The following is a 20,274-nucleotide window of genomic DNA, read 5'->3' as shown; positions in this document are numbered from 1 at the left end:
ATATGGTATTTATTTATGACCTTAACAAATTAAAAACAATCATGGAAAAGTGTTTATAACCAACCCAACATATTTCAAAGGACTTTAATAAAATCAAAGGAAAGGGGGGAAAAATAGCCCGAGCCATTGTCAGCCATCTTTGACAATTTGAGAGCCAGACTTCCTAAGCAAAGAACAACTCAAATCTCCTGGGGCTGCAGTGCCTCCGCCCTCATCTCGCTATTAGAGGCTCAGTTCTTCATTAAAAAAAAAAAATCTTATTAGGAAATTCTCAACAATCAATTATTGTCTTCCAAGTTGTAGTTGTGTGTAGAGAAAGGATACATCTCAGAGGACAACATGGAGAAAGTGTGAAATACCCAGGCTAGGCTTTACATTTGGTACTAAGAAGAGGAAGGGCTCTTATTCTAAGTGATGAAGACATACTGAGACATCGCCTCTGGAAAACAAAGGTGAAACCCCAAACCCATAAAATTAAGGTGACTAAATTTGAGGGTGTCCAACTTCACGATCCTTTCTGCTGCTTTTGAGGAACTTTTTAGTGGTTGAGAAATAACCACACCTTTGGTGTGATGACTCTGTCTGTGTTTAGAGAGGAGGTTTTAAAAGCAGCTCATTCCCTTTCTTTCTGTACTGGAGAGTGCAAGAGGGCCCAGATCCAGTACCCTACCTCGAACCCATCGTGTCTTAATGGTTACTTCCTTCTGCTTTCAGTGAGTGGGTGTTCAGATCGACCCCGTGCCATGCCAGTGTTCTTAGTGCGTGGCACTCTCCGACTCAGTGTCTTCACTTGTCCCTGCTCTTAACTTGATAGGTAAATATCATTTTAAAACAAAGACATGCAAAAACAGAGGAGGTTTTAGTCAGTGTGTGCGAAATGTGAACAGAAGTGTCTGAACAAAGTCTGATAAGCCCCTGACATTGTCCCCAGCACGCCAACCTGTCTCCAGCGGGCGTCTCACCTGTCGAGAGCACTTTGTCTCACGGAGAGCTTTCAGGCTGCCGTTCCAGTGCAGTAGTTGGAAAATGGTCATTAGTTCCTACAAAGCCCAAACATCTGTCAGTGATCTTAAAGCAGAATTACATGTCAGTAAGAGCCGAGCAGATGTAAGTCTGATCCCCAAAAGCAAAAGAAACAAGATGTGTGATATGGTCATTCATATACCTTGGGACTTTCCAAAGAATAGAGCCCAGAGGCCCCTGAAGTATAATCTCCGTTCCCTTGCTTTATGCAATTTTCAATACAAAATGACTAAGTGACTGACAAGTATCTTTCAACACTAAAAATATACATGTAAAAATAATTGTACACACCAAAAGTTACTTAAGTATGTCAGAACATAGGAAAATTAACATACAAAGTTATGTCTGTGTTATAGCATGTTTTAATAGGCAGAGACTGAAAACATTTCAAATGTTCATTTTTTAGAGAACAAATTGAAGAATTAAGTTCCATTACTGAACCCTGCATACATAATGGATATAAACACCTAAAAGGTTTTAGGTTTTTAAATCATGTGACTGACATTAAAGAAAACAACTGAAATTATAAAACTTTAAACTGAAGAATAAATAAGCCTATATTATTACTAAGTAAACTTTATAAGAGTCCATTTGCTTTGAACCATACTCTTTTCAATATTTGACCCAAAACAGACCAAACAAAATAGACTCACTCATGCTAAAGTTCCATGTCAATAAGTTGAAATATATTATTCACCTGACTTTTTCAAAAAGCAGGAAAGGGGGCAGGATAAAGAGAGGGAGGAAGGAAGGCAAAGAGAGGTGAATCTCTCTACTTTAAGAATGCCTTAAAATATGGACAGTGTGGGGTTGTGTTCACCTTAAAGGGTTCCGCATTCAGTGTTTTTAGCCTTGAGACAGCACAACAGGGACCTGTCAGCTCTGTTCCGGCTTCCCTGCCTGACACCAGGGAGCAGAAGACCAGCAGGCTGAGTACTTCCATTTCCCTAATGTGGTCACAGCTAGCAGTTCCCCACTGCACTTAGCTGTGTTTTACTTCTTCAGGGATTTAGCTTTCGTTCTCTGTTTTGTTTTGTTATTTAGCTAGACATAAATTATGGATCGATACTGTAAACCACAACCATGTAAACATTGGAAAATAACATTATATGATTAAGAAACTTCCTGCTTGTAAAAATAGTTATGTAATCTTAGCATCTAGGCAGATGTCCTCCTGACGATTCGTAATGACAGCGGTTTACTGGCTGTCTTTACTTCTGTTTGTGCAGGAACGTGGTTTTCTTCTGAAAGGTATAGGCTTCGGTTGCAGGCACATTAGGATCATCTGGTACGTTTCGGAAATGTAGGATTATTAGAGGATTATTAGCTGAGCACTAGTCTCAGCTTTAAAGTTGCTATTACTGGTTTTCATCCTGAGATACAGTTGAGCACGTTGTCTTTACTCCAGCACACAATGTGTACCACTGAACTTGAAGTAAAAGCAAAACCATTTGTTTCCTATTAATAATTAAACATCACACAAATATAAACTAAGTTGGTCCCTCCACACCGAACAAAGACCCCACTGCCCAGTGTTCCAAATCAAATGCCCAGAGACTTCCCCTGTTTGGACCTTCTCTCTGGCTCCATGCAGTTTCACTCCAGTGTGCATCACTACAGGAATATGAAAAAGTCGCATCACTTCAACAGACTGCCTGTCAATCTATTCATCAGAGTCCCCCTTGTTGCTCAGGAGAGTAAAGTTCTGCTGCCTTCCCCAATGCTCCCTTCAAACCCACACATACTATTGCCGTTCGTGACATTGTGGCTTTGTAGCCACTAAGTGAATAAGAATTCTCTATACTCGGAAGTTTCTTTGATTTCACATTAAAAATCTGCTTGAATTTTGCACTCATTATGTTTTTATTTGTGTGTCATGTAGACACATACATGTACACATGGGTGGATGTGTACAAGAATATGAGTAAGAGTGTAGAGACAGGGTCTCACTGAACTCGGAACTCACTGATTTGGCTAGACTGCCAGCAAGCCGTAAGTATCTTCCTGTCTCCATCTTCCTACCGCTCAGACGACAGGTTTGAGCCGTGTGCCTTGGTTCTTACGTTCATGCTGATGGCAGAATTAAAGTCCCCTTGTCTGAGTGTAAGCACTTCAGCCTGAGCTATATCTCTACATCCCTGTATTTACTTTTTAATGAACAACAACAACAACAACAAATCGCTCTGCTTCTTCAGTTGACCCCTTGCCTATCCCAAATCTGCAGTTGGGTTTAAATTTAGTTCTGGAGATCAAAAGCAGAACCTTGTTCATGCTCCGCAAGCCCCCTACCGTTGACATATGCTCACAGGCCCTATGTAAATTTGGCAGGCGAAGGAGAGAGGCTGGACCTGTCTTGCGGTTTCTAGTACTCACTGTAACATTTCCCTGAGATGACTCTGTCTGCCAAATAACGTATTGCTAATATGGCTCCTGATTTCCTCTCTGACGGTTTTTGTTGATGGTGGATTCTTTCTCCTTTGGGATCTTCTGAGACCACATTCTCATCTCTCTGCACCAGTGCCTGCTTCTTGTAGATGGACTGTTGTGCATCCAACTAGAGAATCGCCCAGAATTTTACAACTCGTGGATATACTGTGACCAGAACCAGAAAGCTTTCTCATGCCCCTTGGCAACCTTTATCTCCCGAGGGCTTCCTACAAAGGCTGGAATGCTTCTTGCCTCTAGAAAGAAGTCATTCACCTCCACTGCTCTGGTTTGTCTTAACAGTGCTTCCTCCTGAGTGTGGCTCTGGTTCTCACATTTCCTTATGGAAGGGGACCACCTTCTCAGCCACATTCTTTCTCTCCAGGTCTAGCTTTTGCCCTGCAGTGTATAAACCCTTGCCACCATTGTGTAAGGTATACCTAACTACTTACACACACTTCTGCTCCATTTCCCTATTTCCTTTCACAAGACCAAATTCTTTTTTGTTGTTGGTTTGCTTTGTTTGCCCGGTTGGTTGCTTGTTGTTGTTTTGTTTGTTTGTTTGTTTGTGTTTTTTTTTCAAGACAGGGTCACACTGTAACTCTGGCTGTCCTGGAGCTCAGTTATGTGCACAAGGCTGGTCTCGAACTCAGAGATCCACCTGCCTCTTCCTCCTGAATGCTGCTAGGATTACAGGTGTTTTTGCAACTTCCTGAGTAAAAATTATGCTTAGGGCAGCACTGCTTCCACACTCATCTGTCTGACGGAAAGGGAAACCCATGCACAATTTCAGAGCACTTCTGGAAAGAATTGTTTTCTGGTTTCACGGTGAGCCCTGCTGCCTGGTTTTCACCCTGACTTTGAACCTGATCAAGCCTGGACCTACTGCACAGGAACTTGGAGTCACCTACTCTGTGAGGACTTGCTCCATTCTTCTGTGGTAGAGTTTGTTAAATAGGCTAATCGGTTAGGTTTGGGAGCCTGGCTGGACTCACTGGGGTGAGGTATGCGAGGCAAGGTTTAAACTGGGAGAGGTTATTCATGAATGTTCTGATCTTTTAAAAACCTGTATTTTGTGCCAGTCATCAGAGCACACATGTTCCCTTCCAGTACTGAGGAGGCAGCGGGGGCAGATCCTTCGTGTTCAAGGCGAGCCTGGACTACTGAAACTTCGTCTTAAAAAGAAAAAAAAGTTGTTTTTTTCCTTTGTATTTTGTTTATTAAGATGGCTTTTTGTAATCATTTTGAAGTTAAAATACATTGTTGTATAATATTGTCTTTTTTTTTTCCCCCGAGACAGGGTTTCTCTGTGTATCCTTGGCTGACTGGGAATTCACTCTGTAGACCAGGCTGGCCTCGAACTCAGAAATCCGCCTGCCTCTGCCTCCCAAGTGCTGGGATTACAGGCCTGCACCACCAACGCCCGGCTAACATTGTCTATCTTAATCATTTAGCTTTTAAAAGCATCTCTTTGGATTTTGTGCCAAGATTGATGTATCACTTGCCTGTCCTTGTCTGGGCCTTTCTGGGTTTGTCTCAGCAAACTGCCCTGGCTTTGATCCTCAACTTAACAGTTTTTGCACAAAGGCCCTGGCATTTCTATTTTGCACTGAGCCCCACGAATTATCTAACTGGTCTTGATCAGCAAAGTGAATTGTAAACTGAATGGTAATAAAGCCTGCGTTTTAAAATTGCAGTTGCTGCTCTCCACAGTCCCCAGCTCCCTGTTTTATTTTGTTATTCGTTTCGTTTAATCCTGCAACAACTGGGCTCTGTCCTGGAAACTGCCTGTCTGGTTTCCCAATGGCTTCTCAGCCGCTCCGAGCCACTTCGAGTTAGTGGCCTCTTCTGGAAGTTTGGGAGGCTGACGTGGTTCTGTGATTCCTCAGAAATAAGAAAAACAAACACTGTAAACGGAGAACTTGGAAAACAGGTGGGCACCGTCTCCCCACCCAAGAAAATGAGTTTAAGAGGAAATTTGTTTATGGGATGAGGCTTTAAAAGGCGACCTGGAGAATTTAGCACAGATGTAAATAAACAACTCTTCCTTGGATTGCATTAGTCTTCAGAATAAATATATTAACCAGCTTCAGTCAAATTCTGCCTAGAATCTGACCTTGACAAGACCCAGCGCCCGCTGCTTGCGGCTCCTGCCCCTCCCCCTAGCAGCAGGCCGCTTTCTCTCTGGCAAGGCCGCCTCACAATAGGCAGCTCCTTCCCTTCCACGGAGTGAAGGTAGACTGAAGCCCACCGCGGAGCCTCAGCGCAGCAGGACCGGCCCACTGAAAACCCAGGGGCAGTCCGGAGACACCAGCCTTGTTTTTCTACGCTTTAGTCAACCATTCCAAGACCCAAACCTCTTCTGTAACAACCTCCGCGGGAGGGGGCAGTGATTTGTACCTCTGCAGAGAGAGAATACAAGTCTGTATTCATTTCCCTTTATGTGTAGACACAAGCTGATAACATCTGCCCAGACCCCATGGAACGTGCTAGGCCACAGCAGGCAAGCGGAAGGGAAAGCAGGGCTCCCTGGGTCCTCCCTCCTGACCCGAGGGTTGGGGTTTTCCTGCCTTCTCTTTCCCTTTGTCCTTGTCCTGCTCCTGGCCTTCTTTATGAAGCTTTTCCAGAGTGTGAGTTAAGTGATTATATATCATTTAACTACCTTACTACGGACCACACAGAAAGCAGGCCAGCAAGGCAAGGGTTAAAGTGATATGGGCCAGAGATGGAGTAGAGAGTCTTTCATAGTACTTAGAAGGAGTTTTAAGAAAAAATAATTCAGAAAAAGAAAAAAAAGGCTTCAGCTTGGGCAGACGATGCCAACTATACTCAAAATCATCATTTGTACAATTTCCACTAAATCATATACAACTTCTTTGTACAGTGGTGACAATAATATATATATATGTATATATATATCTGTGTGTGTATATATATATATACATATATATATATCTGTGTGTGTGTGGTGTGTGTGTGTGTGTGTGTGCAAAGAAATGTATGACTAAATGACTTTTTTTCTTATGAGAAGAGCTATTCTGGATGCTTTATAAATGTCCAGGTCTATAAAGTGACACTATTCTTTTTATTTAGTAGACAAGAAAAATGAATTTCAAAATGGGCAAGCTCACAGGTGTAAAGTGATGGGCACCCACACACAGGTCTACATGTTTTTAAATGCATGTATTTTCTCCTCTGCCATTCTTTTTACCTGTTATTTTCTCCTTTGTTTGAGGTTATTGTAGGGGAGCATTATAGACCCTGTATAGTTTCCCCCTTTTATTGTAAGGGAGGGGGCCATAAAGCATTTTGGCAGGGAGTTTCCTAACCTCTTGTGAAGCTTGTGATTACATGGTGTGTGTGTTGTGTGTGTGTGTTGCCTCTGGTGTTTTAAAGTAATTCAGTCCTCCAGAGTCATCCTTGGCCTTCCTGGAGTGTTTACCGTGCCAGCCAGGCTGTTCTAGACTCTTCTCATTGCATCGTATTTCAGTTTCACCCCGGCACTGTGGAGCAATACTGGTATTTCCTCAGATTTATACACGAATGAAGAAACAGATCTACAGATATGGAACAGAATAAGACTAAACCCATCCAGTCCATTCCACGTGTACTCAACCACTTCAGAGAAACGTTAGTGGCGTCGGGCCTCAGCTGCAAAGCAATGATTAGGTTTTACCATGATAAACATTATTTGTCCATAAACTTTTGTAGGTCTGATTACTTCTTGAAATCAAACCTAATAAAATAGAAGCAGTGTGGGTATGGCTGTACCATTACACGTTAATTTTAACTGTTGTTCTCTATGGTTGGATATTTTAGTTCGTTCAAGTTTAGCTGTTTAGAGGGGTGCACATTTCCTGCCAAGTCACTGCGGAATTTTCATCTGCCTATTGCCAGAATATGAGAATCAGATAAATAAGAAAAGGAGAGAGATTGTCTTGCGTGGGTCTGAAGCCCGGAGCCTCAGCCATATCTTAAGTAAACATAATCTCCCTTGGATAATAACATGTAGATCCTATTTCATATAACTGTTGTGAGGGTTAAATTATAGTAATAATTGTCAATACTCAATATTATGACCCCCAAAATATAAATAAGAATCAGATATTGATACCATCATTAGTGTAATTTTCATATTACAAATACAGATACAATAAGCCAATTATAATTAAACATAAGTAAGCCCAAAATTTATATAGTACAGCTAACCCAGTGACCCTCAGAGCCTTGCAAAGTATACCTTCAACACACTCAAAACATTCGCATTGGCTTGCAGTTAGGCAAAAGTTTATAATAAAGTATTAAATATCTTCTGTGATTTATTGAGCATTATACTGAAGAGACAAGGAGCGGTATTGTTTTCGTGCCAACATGAAAGTGGGAAATCATAAATTGATGCTTGCGTGTGGTAAGTAACAGAGTTCCTCAGCTGTTACTGCTTGTCAGATGTGGATGACACGGTGCTAAAGTTGGTTTCCCTCACAGGAGGGAGACGCACATGCTTTTCAGTAGAAGCATCAGAACTGAAGTAGGGCTTTAGAAGGGTTTCCTCCATGGAAACCCTTATCTGTGACTTGTGGAAGTTAAGGAAGAAAGGGTCATAAGCAGTATTTTTAACGATTTAGTTTTGTCTTAGTCCTGAAGATCCGGCGAGGTGCTACTGGGTTGCAAAACAGCCATCACTCGCCTGTTTCTAAGAGATATAAACTGGGAGGTCCCACGTGTAGTTCTGCATGGTTTTCAATGGGTGTGTCTTTTCTCCCGTGCCGTTCCCCTTTCTCCTCTTATTCTCTTCTATGTTTTGAGTTTGTTTTGTTTTGAATATAAAAAAAAAAAAGACTCCTTATTGTTCTCCTTTTTTTTTTTTTTTTTTTTTTTTGGATTTTGTTTTTTTCGAGACAGGGTTTCTCTGTGTAGCCCTGGCTGTCCTGGAACTCACTCTGTAGACCAGGCTGGCCTCGAACTCAGAAATCCACCTGCCTCTGCCTCCCAGAGTGCTGGGATTACAGGCATGCGCCACCACCGCCCGGCTCTCCTTTTTTTGTTTTAAGACAGAGGCCTTGAAGTTTGGGGGCAGAGAGCCTCCTGAGAGCAGTGTACCATGATTGCTATTTGATTTGGCTTATTGAATGTGGCTAAAATGAAGTTACCATGCTGGATTCTAAAAGGGCGAATTATTTAAAAGCGGACTGTTGAAACAGAAGATATTAGTGCTAGTGATTGAGAGTTGCATATCTTGGGGCTGGAGGAATGGCTCAGTAGGTAAGTGTGTGCTCTTTAACTCTGGTTCCAGAAAGATCTGATGCTCCACCCTCCTTAAGCACCTGGACTTGTGTACACACACACACACACACACACACACACTTATTAAAAATAAATAAATAAGATGACAAGAGTTGACATCTCCCAAGCATTAGAGCATCAACCAAATGAGCGGCAGAGTTAGGCACCTGAAACTCCAGCATGGTCTTCCCCATGTTTGACTCCAGCATGTAGTGATAGGCTCCCACACTCGTGCTGGGGTCATCTGCGTCATCTAAAGTGCCCTTGGGAAGGAAAGCAAATAAAGAAACCGTCACTGATAATTTTCTTCCGTTCTTTAAATGATCAGGACCCAATCTTGTTATTGGCCTAAAGGTGCTGTTTCACAGTTGTTCTTGGATAAGATACTTAGTCTCACATGACTCCATTAAAGAGTGTTTCATTATCAGCTTGAATGTGCCTTCTGCTTAAAATGATATTAGCATTGTGTAACTGCCCATAGGACGAAGATTCCAAAGTAGAAATTCCCATATATTTGCTATAGAAATTAATGCTTTAAAACAAACAAACAAACAAAAAACAACAACAACACCAAAACAAAAAACAAAAAAAAAAAAAGAAATTAATGCTTTGTGTCTGCTCTGTATGGCTGTCCTGGGGGGGGGGGGGGTTACTGAAATCCTGCAATATTGACTTTACCCTGATTTCAACGATAATCAGACAAGACTCTATAATAGAACTTAAAACAACCATGCAGTTGTATGGCCCACTCCTTTCTTCCTACATGTCTCTTAAAAAGAAGTTTTCTTTTCTTTTCTTTTTAAGATTTATTTATTGTTATATGGAAGTACACTGTAGCTGTCCTCAGACACACCAGAAGAGGGCGTCAGATCTCATTACGGATGCTTGTGAACCACCTTGTGGTTGCTTGGGTTTGAACTCAGGGCCTCTGGAGGAGCAGTCAGTGCTCTTAAGCACTGAGCAGTCTCTCCAGCTCCAAAAGAAGTTTTCATAATGCTGCTGTTGACAACACGGTGTCTTGTTGGTTTATATTTTTTATACTCAGACCACTTAATCTTTAAGAAGCAAGGTAGGCGACAGGTAGAAATGAAATTCCTTTTAAGCCTGGCTGTCGGAACGGCACTAAACAGCAAACACAAGCTCTCTGAAATGCATTCAGACCTCCTTCAGTACCCCACGGCCTCAGATTTCCAGGGCGGAGGGCAGCAGCAAGGTTCCGAGACTGAAAAAAACAACTGTCAGCGTCAGACAGCAGCAAATGTATAGCTCTGAATGCGGTAACATTAACACAGTGCTTCTGAAATATTTATGTTGGCCTTTTAGATATCCTAAGGGAAATCCATCCAGAAGCCTGCAAGCCCTATATATTCTCTCCCTTTAGAAATTTCCATGAAAAATGACAAATTACATTTACATTGAGAGCCCTTTCCTGTTCCTAAGTAAATTCCACATGTATATAAATCAGGCGTCATTTTCCTAACTTCTCTTCCTCAAAGGCACTTGAAATTTACAGGGTCAGAAAATAAAGGCTTCCTTTTATCTTCAGACCAGATAGAGTGCAGAACTCTCCACTTTCTCCCAGCCAGGCTACTAGTCCTACTGTCCTGCCGCCTGATCTCTCCTCTAAGTGACGAAAGCACTTACTTCATAAGGGGGAAGAGTCCCTAACAAGTCTGATCATCTCCGTCAGCAGTAGCTGTCAGTAAAGATAGAGCCCTGTCAATTCAGCTCAGGAGGCAAAAAAAAAAGGGGGGGGGGGGGTGGGGGATGGGGTGGCACAATGGCCTTTAATTCCAGCCCTCAGGAGGCAGAGGCAGGTGGATTTCTGTGAGGTAGAGGCCAGACCAGTCTACATACTGAGTTCCAGGACAACCAGGACCACATTGTAAGACCCTATCTGAGAGAGGTGGGGTGGGTGGCTGGGGGGCTAGGGAGTGGGAAGAGGGAGAGAGAAGGAGAGGGAGAGGGAGAAGAACAGAAGAAAACTGACAAAAAGTTTGCTCTTCTATAATTCAGCCTCCTGCCCTTGAGCACACACAGAAAAGCATCTGCTGTAGGTGGGGCCAGGTTTCCTTTGTGGCTTACAGGTGGAGATGTCGGGCAGGAACTATCCACCATTTATTGGACAAGTAAATATCCTGCCATAGACGGCTGAGAAATTTCCCTTTTTAAATTTCTGAAACATATTTTGGTGTGTCATTTTTTTTCCCTCTCAAAGCATTTAATTGTATCTGTCAGTTTCAAAGCTTACCGGAAGATGTAAACACCTAGGAACCACGCTTATTCTAACACATGAGTTGGTTAAGCAGCCCACAGTATTTCAACACTATGAACTGCAAGCCTGCACTCTAGCTGGGAAATTAGCATTTACAGTAAGGACTGTATCACATAATTAGCATAATTAAGTTTGGGGAAAATTAGAACTAGTTTGTCATTAGATTATAAGTCATTCTTCCATTGCATACGTTCCTGGACTCAAAAAAAATACCTATATTCCTCAAAAAGCAAACGTCAGAATCAGTGTAATCATGTGATCTTCCTCAGCCTGAAACTTGATCGTTTTTGATCCAGGGTTGTCAAGAGTACTGGCAAAATGCACAATGGGCAGCTAGCTCTGCCGTCGTGAGTTTCAGCCTACGGTTCATTTTGCTGAATGTTAGCAAGTCACTGGACAAAACCTAACCTGCACATTGTTGAAATGAGAAATTTGCTTACTTGGACATTTTCCAAGATTCGAACGTCCCCACGTTCTCACAGAGGCCACGTCTTGGCTCCCTTTGGTACTCACCCTGGTGGAGGCGACCGCTTCCTGGACGCTCTCCATGATGAACTCCTTGGTGATCCTTCGGGAGGGCAGCTCGTTGAAGAGAGAGTTGATGAGCGCCACTTTTGCAGCGTCCCGCCTGGCCTCCGCTCGGCTGAGGCAACACTTGAGAAGGAAGGCGAGGGAGTGTTAAAAAAAAGTCAGCGTTCACCGTTCCAACACTGCATCTCCACACATACATTAACATGGGTTCTGGACTCAAGTCTGTGGGCGTTGAACTCTTAACTGTATAAGCCTTTGAATTAGTTAATTCCTCTCTGTGCATGATGTCCTTCTTAGTAGCATAATAGTAGGGTTGAATCTGAAATTGATTAGTTGATATGGAGAAAGCCAAGCAAGATCATGGTACTGGATACATTGTCATGCTCCATGACATGTCTGTAGAGAGTATCGAGGGGCCATGCTACCTGGCAGGAACTTATCATTGACCTAGGTAAAGTTCCTCTCCCAGCCTTTGATCGTGCACTCTTGTGCTAGCCATAATCCTCTCCACCTAGGGTGGTGTGCTAAGACCAAGGTGAAGTTCATTGTTCCTCCAGGTCTACCAATTCCTCAATTAAGCAGGTGACCCCCACCCCGCCCAGCCACCTGAGCAGGGGAGCCAATGCCCAGAACAGCCAGGCCAGTTCCTCGGAACGCACCCTGGAATTTGGGGGAAGGGTCTTGCCTGAAACCTTAAAATTCTGAGTCCTCCATTAAACCCCGAGACTTTGAGCAGCTGGTGTTGTCTTAGTCTCCATCTCTTTTCCCTGCTTTCCCATACATCCGCAGTTACACATGTCAGTCAGATATATCTCACCATCGTGGTACTGACAAGAGTGTGTAGGTTAGTGCAAAGGGTACGACTGTCAATACCTACTGCTTTTAATTTCCCACCACTTGTTCTCCGCCTTTTCTCTAGCAATAGTTCCCTGATTTGTCTTAAGAGTTGCTCTTTCCACTTTGCTTATATAGTTTGGGTAGGAAACTAGTTGGTTAAGTTTAGGGAAAATAAAACTTAAAATTAAACCAGACTTAACCAAAGCCGTTTGGTTTTCCTAAAGGTAGGGGGTCACAGAAACATATACTCAGTAATTCATTAAGAAATTTGTTTTTCTCTTTTTTTTCTATGCTTTACATTTTTTTTAAAGACTTACTTATTATTATATGTAAGTACACTGTAGCTGTCTTCAGACACTCCAGAAGAGGGCATCAGATCTCATTATAGATGGTTGTGAGCCACCATATGGTTGCTGGGATTTGAACTCAGGGACCTCTGGAAGAGCAGTCAGTGCTCTTAACCACTGAGCCATCTCTCCAGCCCAAGTAATTTGTTTTTCAAGTTTGGCAAAGTGACATGCCCCAAGCAACCCTAGTACTTTAAAGACTGAAGGAGGGGTTGGGGATTTAGCTCAGCGGCAGAGCACTTGCCTAACCAGCACAAGGCCCTGGGTTCGGTACTCAGCTGTTTAAAAAAGAAAAAAGACTGAAGGAGCAGGGCGGAGGTGGTGCACACCTTTAATCCCAGCACTTAGGAGGCGGAGGCAGGTGGATTTCTGAGTTGGAGGCCAGCCTGGTCTACAGAATGAGTTCCAGGACAGCCAGGGCTACACAGAGAAACCCTGTCTCGAAAAACCAAAAAAAAAAAAAAAAAAAAAAAAAAGACTGAAGGAGGGAGCTAATGATTTTGAGACCAGGCTAGAGAGGGAGTGTGAGGCTTTAGCTGAGTTGTAGAGTACTTGCTTAGTATGCACAAGGCCTTGGGTTTGAATCCCAAGACTGTAAAATATTTTTGGCCTGTGCCTTCAAAGTAGTATTAGTCTCCATCCTCCTAGCAGGCTTCCCTCACCGTCCGCACGGGACCAGCTGCCCATCTTGCTTCCACTCCATCCTCTAATCTCCTTTTCTAATACTTAAAGGTTCCCATTCTTCAAGTTCCACTTTGGTGTGGAGTTTGAGTGTCTGGAGAGAAAGGTGGAAGTCCTTTAAGAGCTAGAATGAGACCAGACCTTTACAGCACTTCAAGGTGTGATTACCGCTCTCCAAGAGGCTCCTGTGAAAACTGAGCTACAGACACTAAGGTTCTCAGTGGGAAACTAGTCTCCTGAACCAAAGTTCAGGCCCAGGACAAGTCAGTGGGGTAGCCAGGGAGCCAAGGGTTGTAAGATGTAGTCTACCTGAGTTTTGGTGGCTATTCTTCCTCGTGCACAGGTTCTACCACGTGACATGCAAGGCTTTCAGAAACACAACGATGCATGGCGTGAAAGGAGAAGCAAAGTACCAAGGGTCACACTTCATTTTTTTTCAGTTTCACAGCCTCAAGGTTTTTATTCCGCCAACACAAAGAATGCAAATCCCTCTGTATGTGTTCAGCACGCTTCTCCCTATACTGACCTTTAGGCCCTGTTCCCAGACACTGACACTCTGGTATCACATAGAGCTCAGTGTCTCCTCCCCACGACTATAAACCCCATTAGAATCCTCGTGATCAGATTCCTGGTCTCCAAACCTTCCAAATGGTAGGGATGTTCTGGTACAACAATCATGCAGTAGTAACTGATCACTCCTTTTGACCCCACTCCAAACTTTTTTGCTTAGGGTTTTTGTATGCTTTCAACAGTCTCCAATGTTCAAGCCAGGATTAGTGCTTTAAGATGCTTGTGTGCAGTCAGGGCATGGAAAAGGTAGCAATTATAAGGACTTTTAAAACAATGGGGAAATATTGTGTGTGTGTGTGTGTGTGTGTGTGTGTGTGTGTGTGTGAGAGAGAGAGGAGGAGGAAGAGGAGGAGGAGGTTTAAGGCTTGGATTCCAGCTTATGGTGCTATTGGAAGGTGCTAGAAACTTTAGGAAATGGGGCCTAGTGGAAGAGATGGTTAAGCTATTAGAGACGTGCCCCAGAAGGAAATATTGGGAGCCCAGCACCTCTTCTTTTTCTTTTTGCCACCTGATTGCCAACCATGCATGCTCTGCTCCTTGATGTTCTGATTTAACAAATGACTCCAAAGCAGAAGAGCCCATTGACTCTGGACTTTTTGAGACCACATAGATCTTTGAGACCATAAGCAAAACGAATTTTTATTCTCTTAAAGTAGAGTCTCTCGGGCTGGAGAGATGGCTCAGCAGTTAAGAGCACTGACTGCTCTTCCAGAGGTCCTGAGTTCATTTCCCAGCAACCACATGGTGGCTCACAACCATCTGTAATGGGATCCAATGCCCTCTTCTGGTGTGTCTGGAAACAGCTACAGTGTACTCATATACATAAAATAAATAAATAAATCTTTTTTTAAAAAAAGCAGATTCTCTCACATATTTGTTATAGTGAAGGGAAATGACCAACATACCTTTAAATGAATAAAACTGAAGTTTTAAACTGTATATAGAAAAAATATATATGTGAGTGTGTTGGGTCTCTTTCATGTTGGATAACAAGCAAGAAGGCTTTTAGCATAGCATGAGGGCAGCAAATCTTTCAAACTTTAGACCTCTTCCATGTTGGATAACAGCAAGAAGGCTTTTAGTATAGCATGAGGGCAGCGAATCTTTCAAACTTTAGACATCTTCCAAGGGTTAGAATACTTATATTAGATCAGAGAGTTTCTGCACACAGTTTTATTTTGTGTTGAAGACTTGGCCAGAAATATAAAGGACCAAAAGGTTTGAGTCAGTTTGTCCTTCAGTGGTGCTTAAGTGCTGCCTCTTTGGGAACTTTTGCCTACCACTCTCAAGCCAGGGGGGAAGGCATTGACCGTATTTGAATATACTTGTTTGCTGGTCTTTGTCTGCTGTCTCCTACCTTCATGCCTTGATTGTTACACATTTTTCTTTGTGTCCCTCCCCTATTACATAATTGCGATGTAAATTCTTTGCATCCCTGCCCTATTACAATTTACTGAATAGATAACAGGTTGAAGTATAGGCTAGTCAGTAACAAATTAATAAAACACCTAATAAAATGTATAAGAAATTCTTTCAATAATAATTATATATACTTCTTATTCTTAAAAAGTATGATTCCTACATACTTTTATGGTATTGTGATCCAGCAATGTGAAAATATATTAAGCATGGACTAAGTTTCATAAGGATAGTTGGCTATTATGTTTAGACCCTGATATGAGTATTTTTGCCAATGTATGGGCAAAGCAATGTTATGTTTATTATTCTTTGAAAAACTAGCTTCCCATTAAAAGAAAGCAAAGGTTTTGCCAATATTACACAACCTCTGCAACAGCAACTCATTTTAATATAAGTTTGGCTTTACAAAATCTACAACAGAGTTTTAGGACTTTAGACTTTAGGAAATAAAAGTCAGATTAGAGTAATCTTTTGGGGTTTTTGTTTGTTTGTTTGTTTTTGTTTATTTTTCCCCGAGACAGGGTTTCTCTGTATAGCCCTGGCTGTCCTGGAACTCACTCTGTAGACCAGGCTGGCCTCGAACTCAGAAATCTGCCTGCCTCTGCCTCCCAGAATGCTGGGATTACAGGCGAGCGCTACCATGCCCGGCTAGATTAGAGCAATTTTAAGAAATACTTTTCTGTCTAAATAATAGCGGTTTAAGCCAACTTTGTGTGTGTGTGAGAGAGGGGGGTGTGGAGAGGGAGAGGGAGAGAAGGAGAGGGAGAGGGAGACAGAGAACACTACATAGTTAAAAGACGCTATCTATCTAAGCAAGAGCAGCTAGGTACTAGATCAAAAGAAGCATATACATTTACTGCAGTGTGGCACTGCCTCACAGATCAAAGTAGAGTCAGGCAGGCAGGCCATAGACAGAGCCTTTACCAGTGAAGCCTGAAAAAAGAAGGCAGGAGACTTAGCTAATATGAAGAAGTGAAATCAGACACCTGCCTTTACTTGTTTTATTATTTCAGTGTACTGTTGGGTTTTTTGTTTGTTTGTTTGCTTGCTTGCTTGCTTTCCCCTCCCAATGGGGAGAAAGTGTGCCTCCTAATAAGCACATAAAATAAAATCAGTTCAGAGCCATCAAAGAACTCTCCTCCCTATTGTTCTTTGTATTTCTGAGAGACAAGTCCCTCAGAATGTCTATAACGTTAGCCAGCTGCTTTCTTCTGAAACTACAAACCCAAGTCAGGAATGGCCGCCTGTTTTGGTTTTGAGAGCTTTAAGGAGGACCTTTCCCCTACAAGAGCTAGTACTTGGGCAAGCAATTCAGCTCATTTGCAGTCTGTTTGTTGTGTCATAACCAAAGTCCAGATGCTCCTGTAAGAACAAGCACGTTCAGAGTCACCACCAAAGAGTGGGGACAGCACTGTAAGAAAATAAATTATGGCAAGTTACAGGGTGTTTTATTGTTTTCCAAACTGGTTATCAGGGACATCAATGGGGGTTAGTGACGTAGGGAGCTATTTCAAAGCTGCTCGCTCCTAGAATCAAGACTTCCCCATATGTTCTACTCTTGCTGTTTTTCCTCCAGACCTCATCATAAATACAGGTCTGTAAACCGTGCCTTGTGTGCTTTTCATTTTAGCTGCTCACACACAGAGGCAGCTGCCACCCTCTGCACTCTGTGAAAGTTCTGAGCTTGAATAGTCAGCAGTCACGATCTTTAGCAAAGTCAGCTGTGTGTGGACTTCTTAGGCTTGTGAAACTAGATGTGTTGTGAGTGGCCAGCAGACCCCACTCGGACTTTTCTCTAGCTACTCAGCTGCCTTTTATTTGTGGGTAGATTGTAAACTATTATAATCATTAACGGCTTCTAAAAGGAAAGCAGAAACAAACAAAACCTCTCCTCCCTGTTAAGCTATAACCGCCCCCCCCCATAAAAACAAAACACGGAATGTGGTATTAGTTGGAAAATGATGGATGGGCCCAAAACATCCCCTTTGCCAGGATTCACATTTTCACCTCAGTGTTAGTGGGCACACAGCAGAAGCGACAGTATATTTCACAGATATTGATTCATAAAAAAAAAGCTGTGGCTTTCAACTTGGTCCTGTTCCCATTTTCTCTGATCACCTTTACGAGGAAAAGTTAGATGATATCTGTGAGCAGCCCTGTGGAAAGGCACACACGGTCATGAAAGAAGCCTTTCGTCAGTAACCACCTTGCTGAGTCTGGAAGGAGAGCCAATCCAACTTTCAGATAACAGCACCACTCTGACAGCCTGGCGGGCACCTCTGGCAGATGGTGAGCCAGAAATTCCCAGATAAATTGATTTCAGGGTCCCGACCATGTCTGTAAGTTTGGAGGCAACTTATTGTGCAGCAAAGGATAACTATTACAGAGGCTTTGTTTGCTTCAGATGATTTAGAATTTTCTTAGCACACTCTTGGGGGAGAGCTCACTAGCAGAGATATTATAACTTACCCTGAATATTTGGGCTCTGGGCTAAGCACTTTATGGTTAGTATCATGTGTAGTTATTATAACAATCCTATGAAGTTGGCTTTATTTTTACCCTTATTTTACAAAGGTTATGCATCCCAAGGCATTGTTGATTTAAAAGGTAAACAAAAATTCTCCCTCATGTATACCTGACCAGTAGGTTTTTTTTTTTTTTTTTTTGTACATTATAGGAAGGCTAACCCAAATTTAGCTATAATCACATACCATTCCTTAAACCTATATAGTACTCCAGGCATATTTCTCTCTTGATATTCTGTGAGCCACGTTGACAGAAGAGTCCAAACTTGACTTTATGTAAAAGAAAAACCGAAGAAAATGCAGTAAATTATAACAAAAACCTAGCTTATTGGGGAGGACAATGTGGTAATGGTCACCTTAATGTCTTCTTTCCTATTCTCTGCTTTTCTGGACTGTACAGACCTCATATAATTTTGTCTCTGGCTGGATTTGCCCTCACAGATATCATGGGGGTTAAGTGCTATTGTATAATGTAAGCATTGACCAACAATTATAACAAATGTTTGGTAACTCTTCAAGAGTAAAAGTCATTTCCATTAAGCTTTCCAAATTCTACTGGATAAGAAAATTCCCCCAAACCCAAATCCTTTGGCTTTGTATTTTATTTTGGAGTTTAGGTCATCTGCTGGTCGTCAGGGGCCCATAGATGACCCAACTGAAGATCTCCACTGAATCTACCCAAAAACTCAATCAAGTCTAGTAGTTCGAAATCTTTAATGTTCATTTTGCTGTTACCTGGTGACTTGTTTAATATGTCTAATTCCAGGCACCAAACTGATGGAGCCAAAATGACTTTATATTGATGAGCCATAGTGATATGCAATATATATATATATACATACACACACACACACACACATATATATATATATACACACACACATATATATACACACACACACACACACACACACACACACACACATATATATATATATAGCATGTATATATCTAGGGTGAGGGGTACTGATTTCAGGCATATGTGCACCACCGAATATGCCTGGAGGACAGTCTTTAGGGGAATATGTCCAGAGACAAGCAGAAAATTCTTAGGGAGTTGGTTCTCTCCTTCTACCATGGGCCCCAGAGACTCAGCATAGGCAAACAGTTTTACCTGCTGAGCCGTTTTGCTGGGTGGCCGCCTTACTTTTGGGGACAGGATCTTTCACTGAACTCAGAGGTGACCAATTAATTAATTAGATTGGCTGGGTAGCCAGCTTGAAGACCCAGTGCTGAGATCATAGGTACATGTTTTTATGGCTTACTTTTTTAATGTGGGTACTGGGGATCAAGCTTATAACCTCACACTTGTGTAGCAAACACTTTACCAACTGACCCAACTCCCCAGCTCCCAAATATGCATTTTAATAAGTCTTCCAGGTGATTCGGAAGTTCCTAGACCCATTCTTAGAAGAATGCTACTTTAGCTGCTTTACCTATCTCATTTCTAACTGGCAGTGGCAGAATCAGTTTTGTAGGTCTTGAGACTTACAATATTCCATGATCTTTAAGAAAAACAATGAAAATTTTCACGTAAAATATGTTGACATTATGCTTTTAGTCAGGCAGTATAGAAGCGTCCTTATCTTCATGGTAAATTCCCCTTTGTGAACATAGAATGATGCTAGTTTCTCAATAGAGGAACTGTTCTATATAAGAATCAAGCAAGACAACTATCAGGTTAAAAAGTTCTTTGATAGACCTTCTAAATGTTGATGGCTTTCCTAAATTACATTCAAGTTCTGCTTTTATTCTAAAAAGTTTTTTATTTCTTCTTTGAACAACACAATGTCAAGATACAATTAAGATTAGTCTGTAAGCTGTGCTCAAATCACATAGTAGCTAATCATGTTCTCTCTCTCTCTCTCTCATTCCTTCCTTCCTTCCTTCCTTTCTTCATTTTGTTCTTTCTTTCTTTCTTATTTGGGATGCAAAGAAGTACTTAGAATAACTTAAATAAAATTTGATAATCACAGGCAAATTTTAAGTAGAAAGGCCTAACAAGAAATTAGTATCATTTTTAGTAATTTATGAAATGCTTTAAAACTGTTTGTAGATGTGCTCCACAAACAAGAAGATGACACCTTCTTGTCATTCTGACACAATTCAGGATGAAGAGTAACTTTCACAGAATTTGTTAATGGATTGACTTTCATACATAATTTGTTTTAGAAAACAAGCAGGATGCATGGGCCAAGCCGTCATTTTTATACCCCAGATTTTACTGAACCTATATCCTACATATGGTAGGTTCTGTTGGGAGGCACGTGGAAAGACATCAAGTTCATATTAATAGACTTTCCATAATTATTCATCCATGTGCTTTAAAGATTAAGAGAAAGGCCCTTCTTATCTGAAG

At 41.9% G+C, this 20,274-nt stretch overlaps 2 protein-coding genes across 4 annotated transcripts in view; both read right to left on the bottom strand.

Annotated features, from left to right (window-relative positions):
* LOC127673655 (zinc finger protein 431-like) overlaps positions 1–20,274 on the bottom strand; it is an 826,992-nt gene that overhangs the window by 295,070 nt on the left and 511,648 nt on the right. The window lies entirely within an intron of this gene.
* Positions 1–20,274, bottom strand: part of Lix1 (limb and CNS expressed 1) — a 55,700-nt gene that overhangs the window by 1,532 nt on the left and 33,894 nt on the right. Inside the window, exons 3-5 of the mRNA XM_052169460.1 lie at positions 11,519–11,659; positions 8,898–8,993; positions 963–1,040 (exon numbers count right to left, since the gene is read on the bottom strand). Coding sequence (XP_052025420.1) covers positions 963–1,040; positions 8,898–8,993; positions 11,519–11,659 — 315 coding nt within the window. The remainder of the gene's footprint in view (positions 1–962; positions 1,041–8,897; positions 8,994–11,518; positions 11,660–20,274) is intronic.

Source organism: Apodemus sylvaticus, chromosome 23 (genome assembly GCF_947179515.1).
Source record: "Apodemus sylvaticus chromosome 23, mApoSyl1.1, whole genome shotgun sequence".
NCBI lineage: Eukaryota > Metazoa > Chordata > Mammalia > Rodentia > Muridae > Apodemus > Apodemus sylvaticus.
The sequence above is the reverse complement of the archived record's forward strand: the minus strand, read 5'-3'. Positions and strand labels throughout refer to the sequence as shown.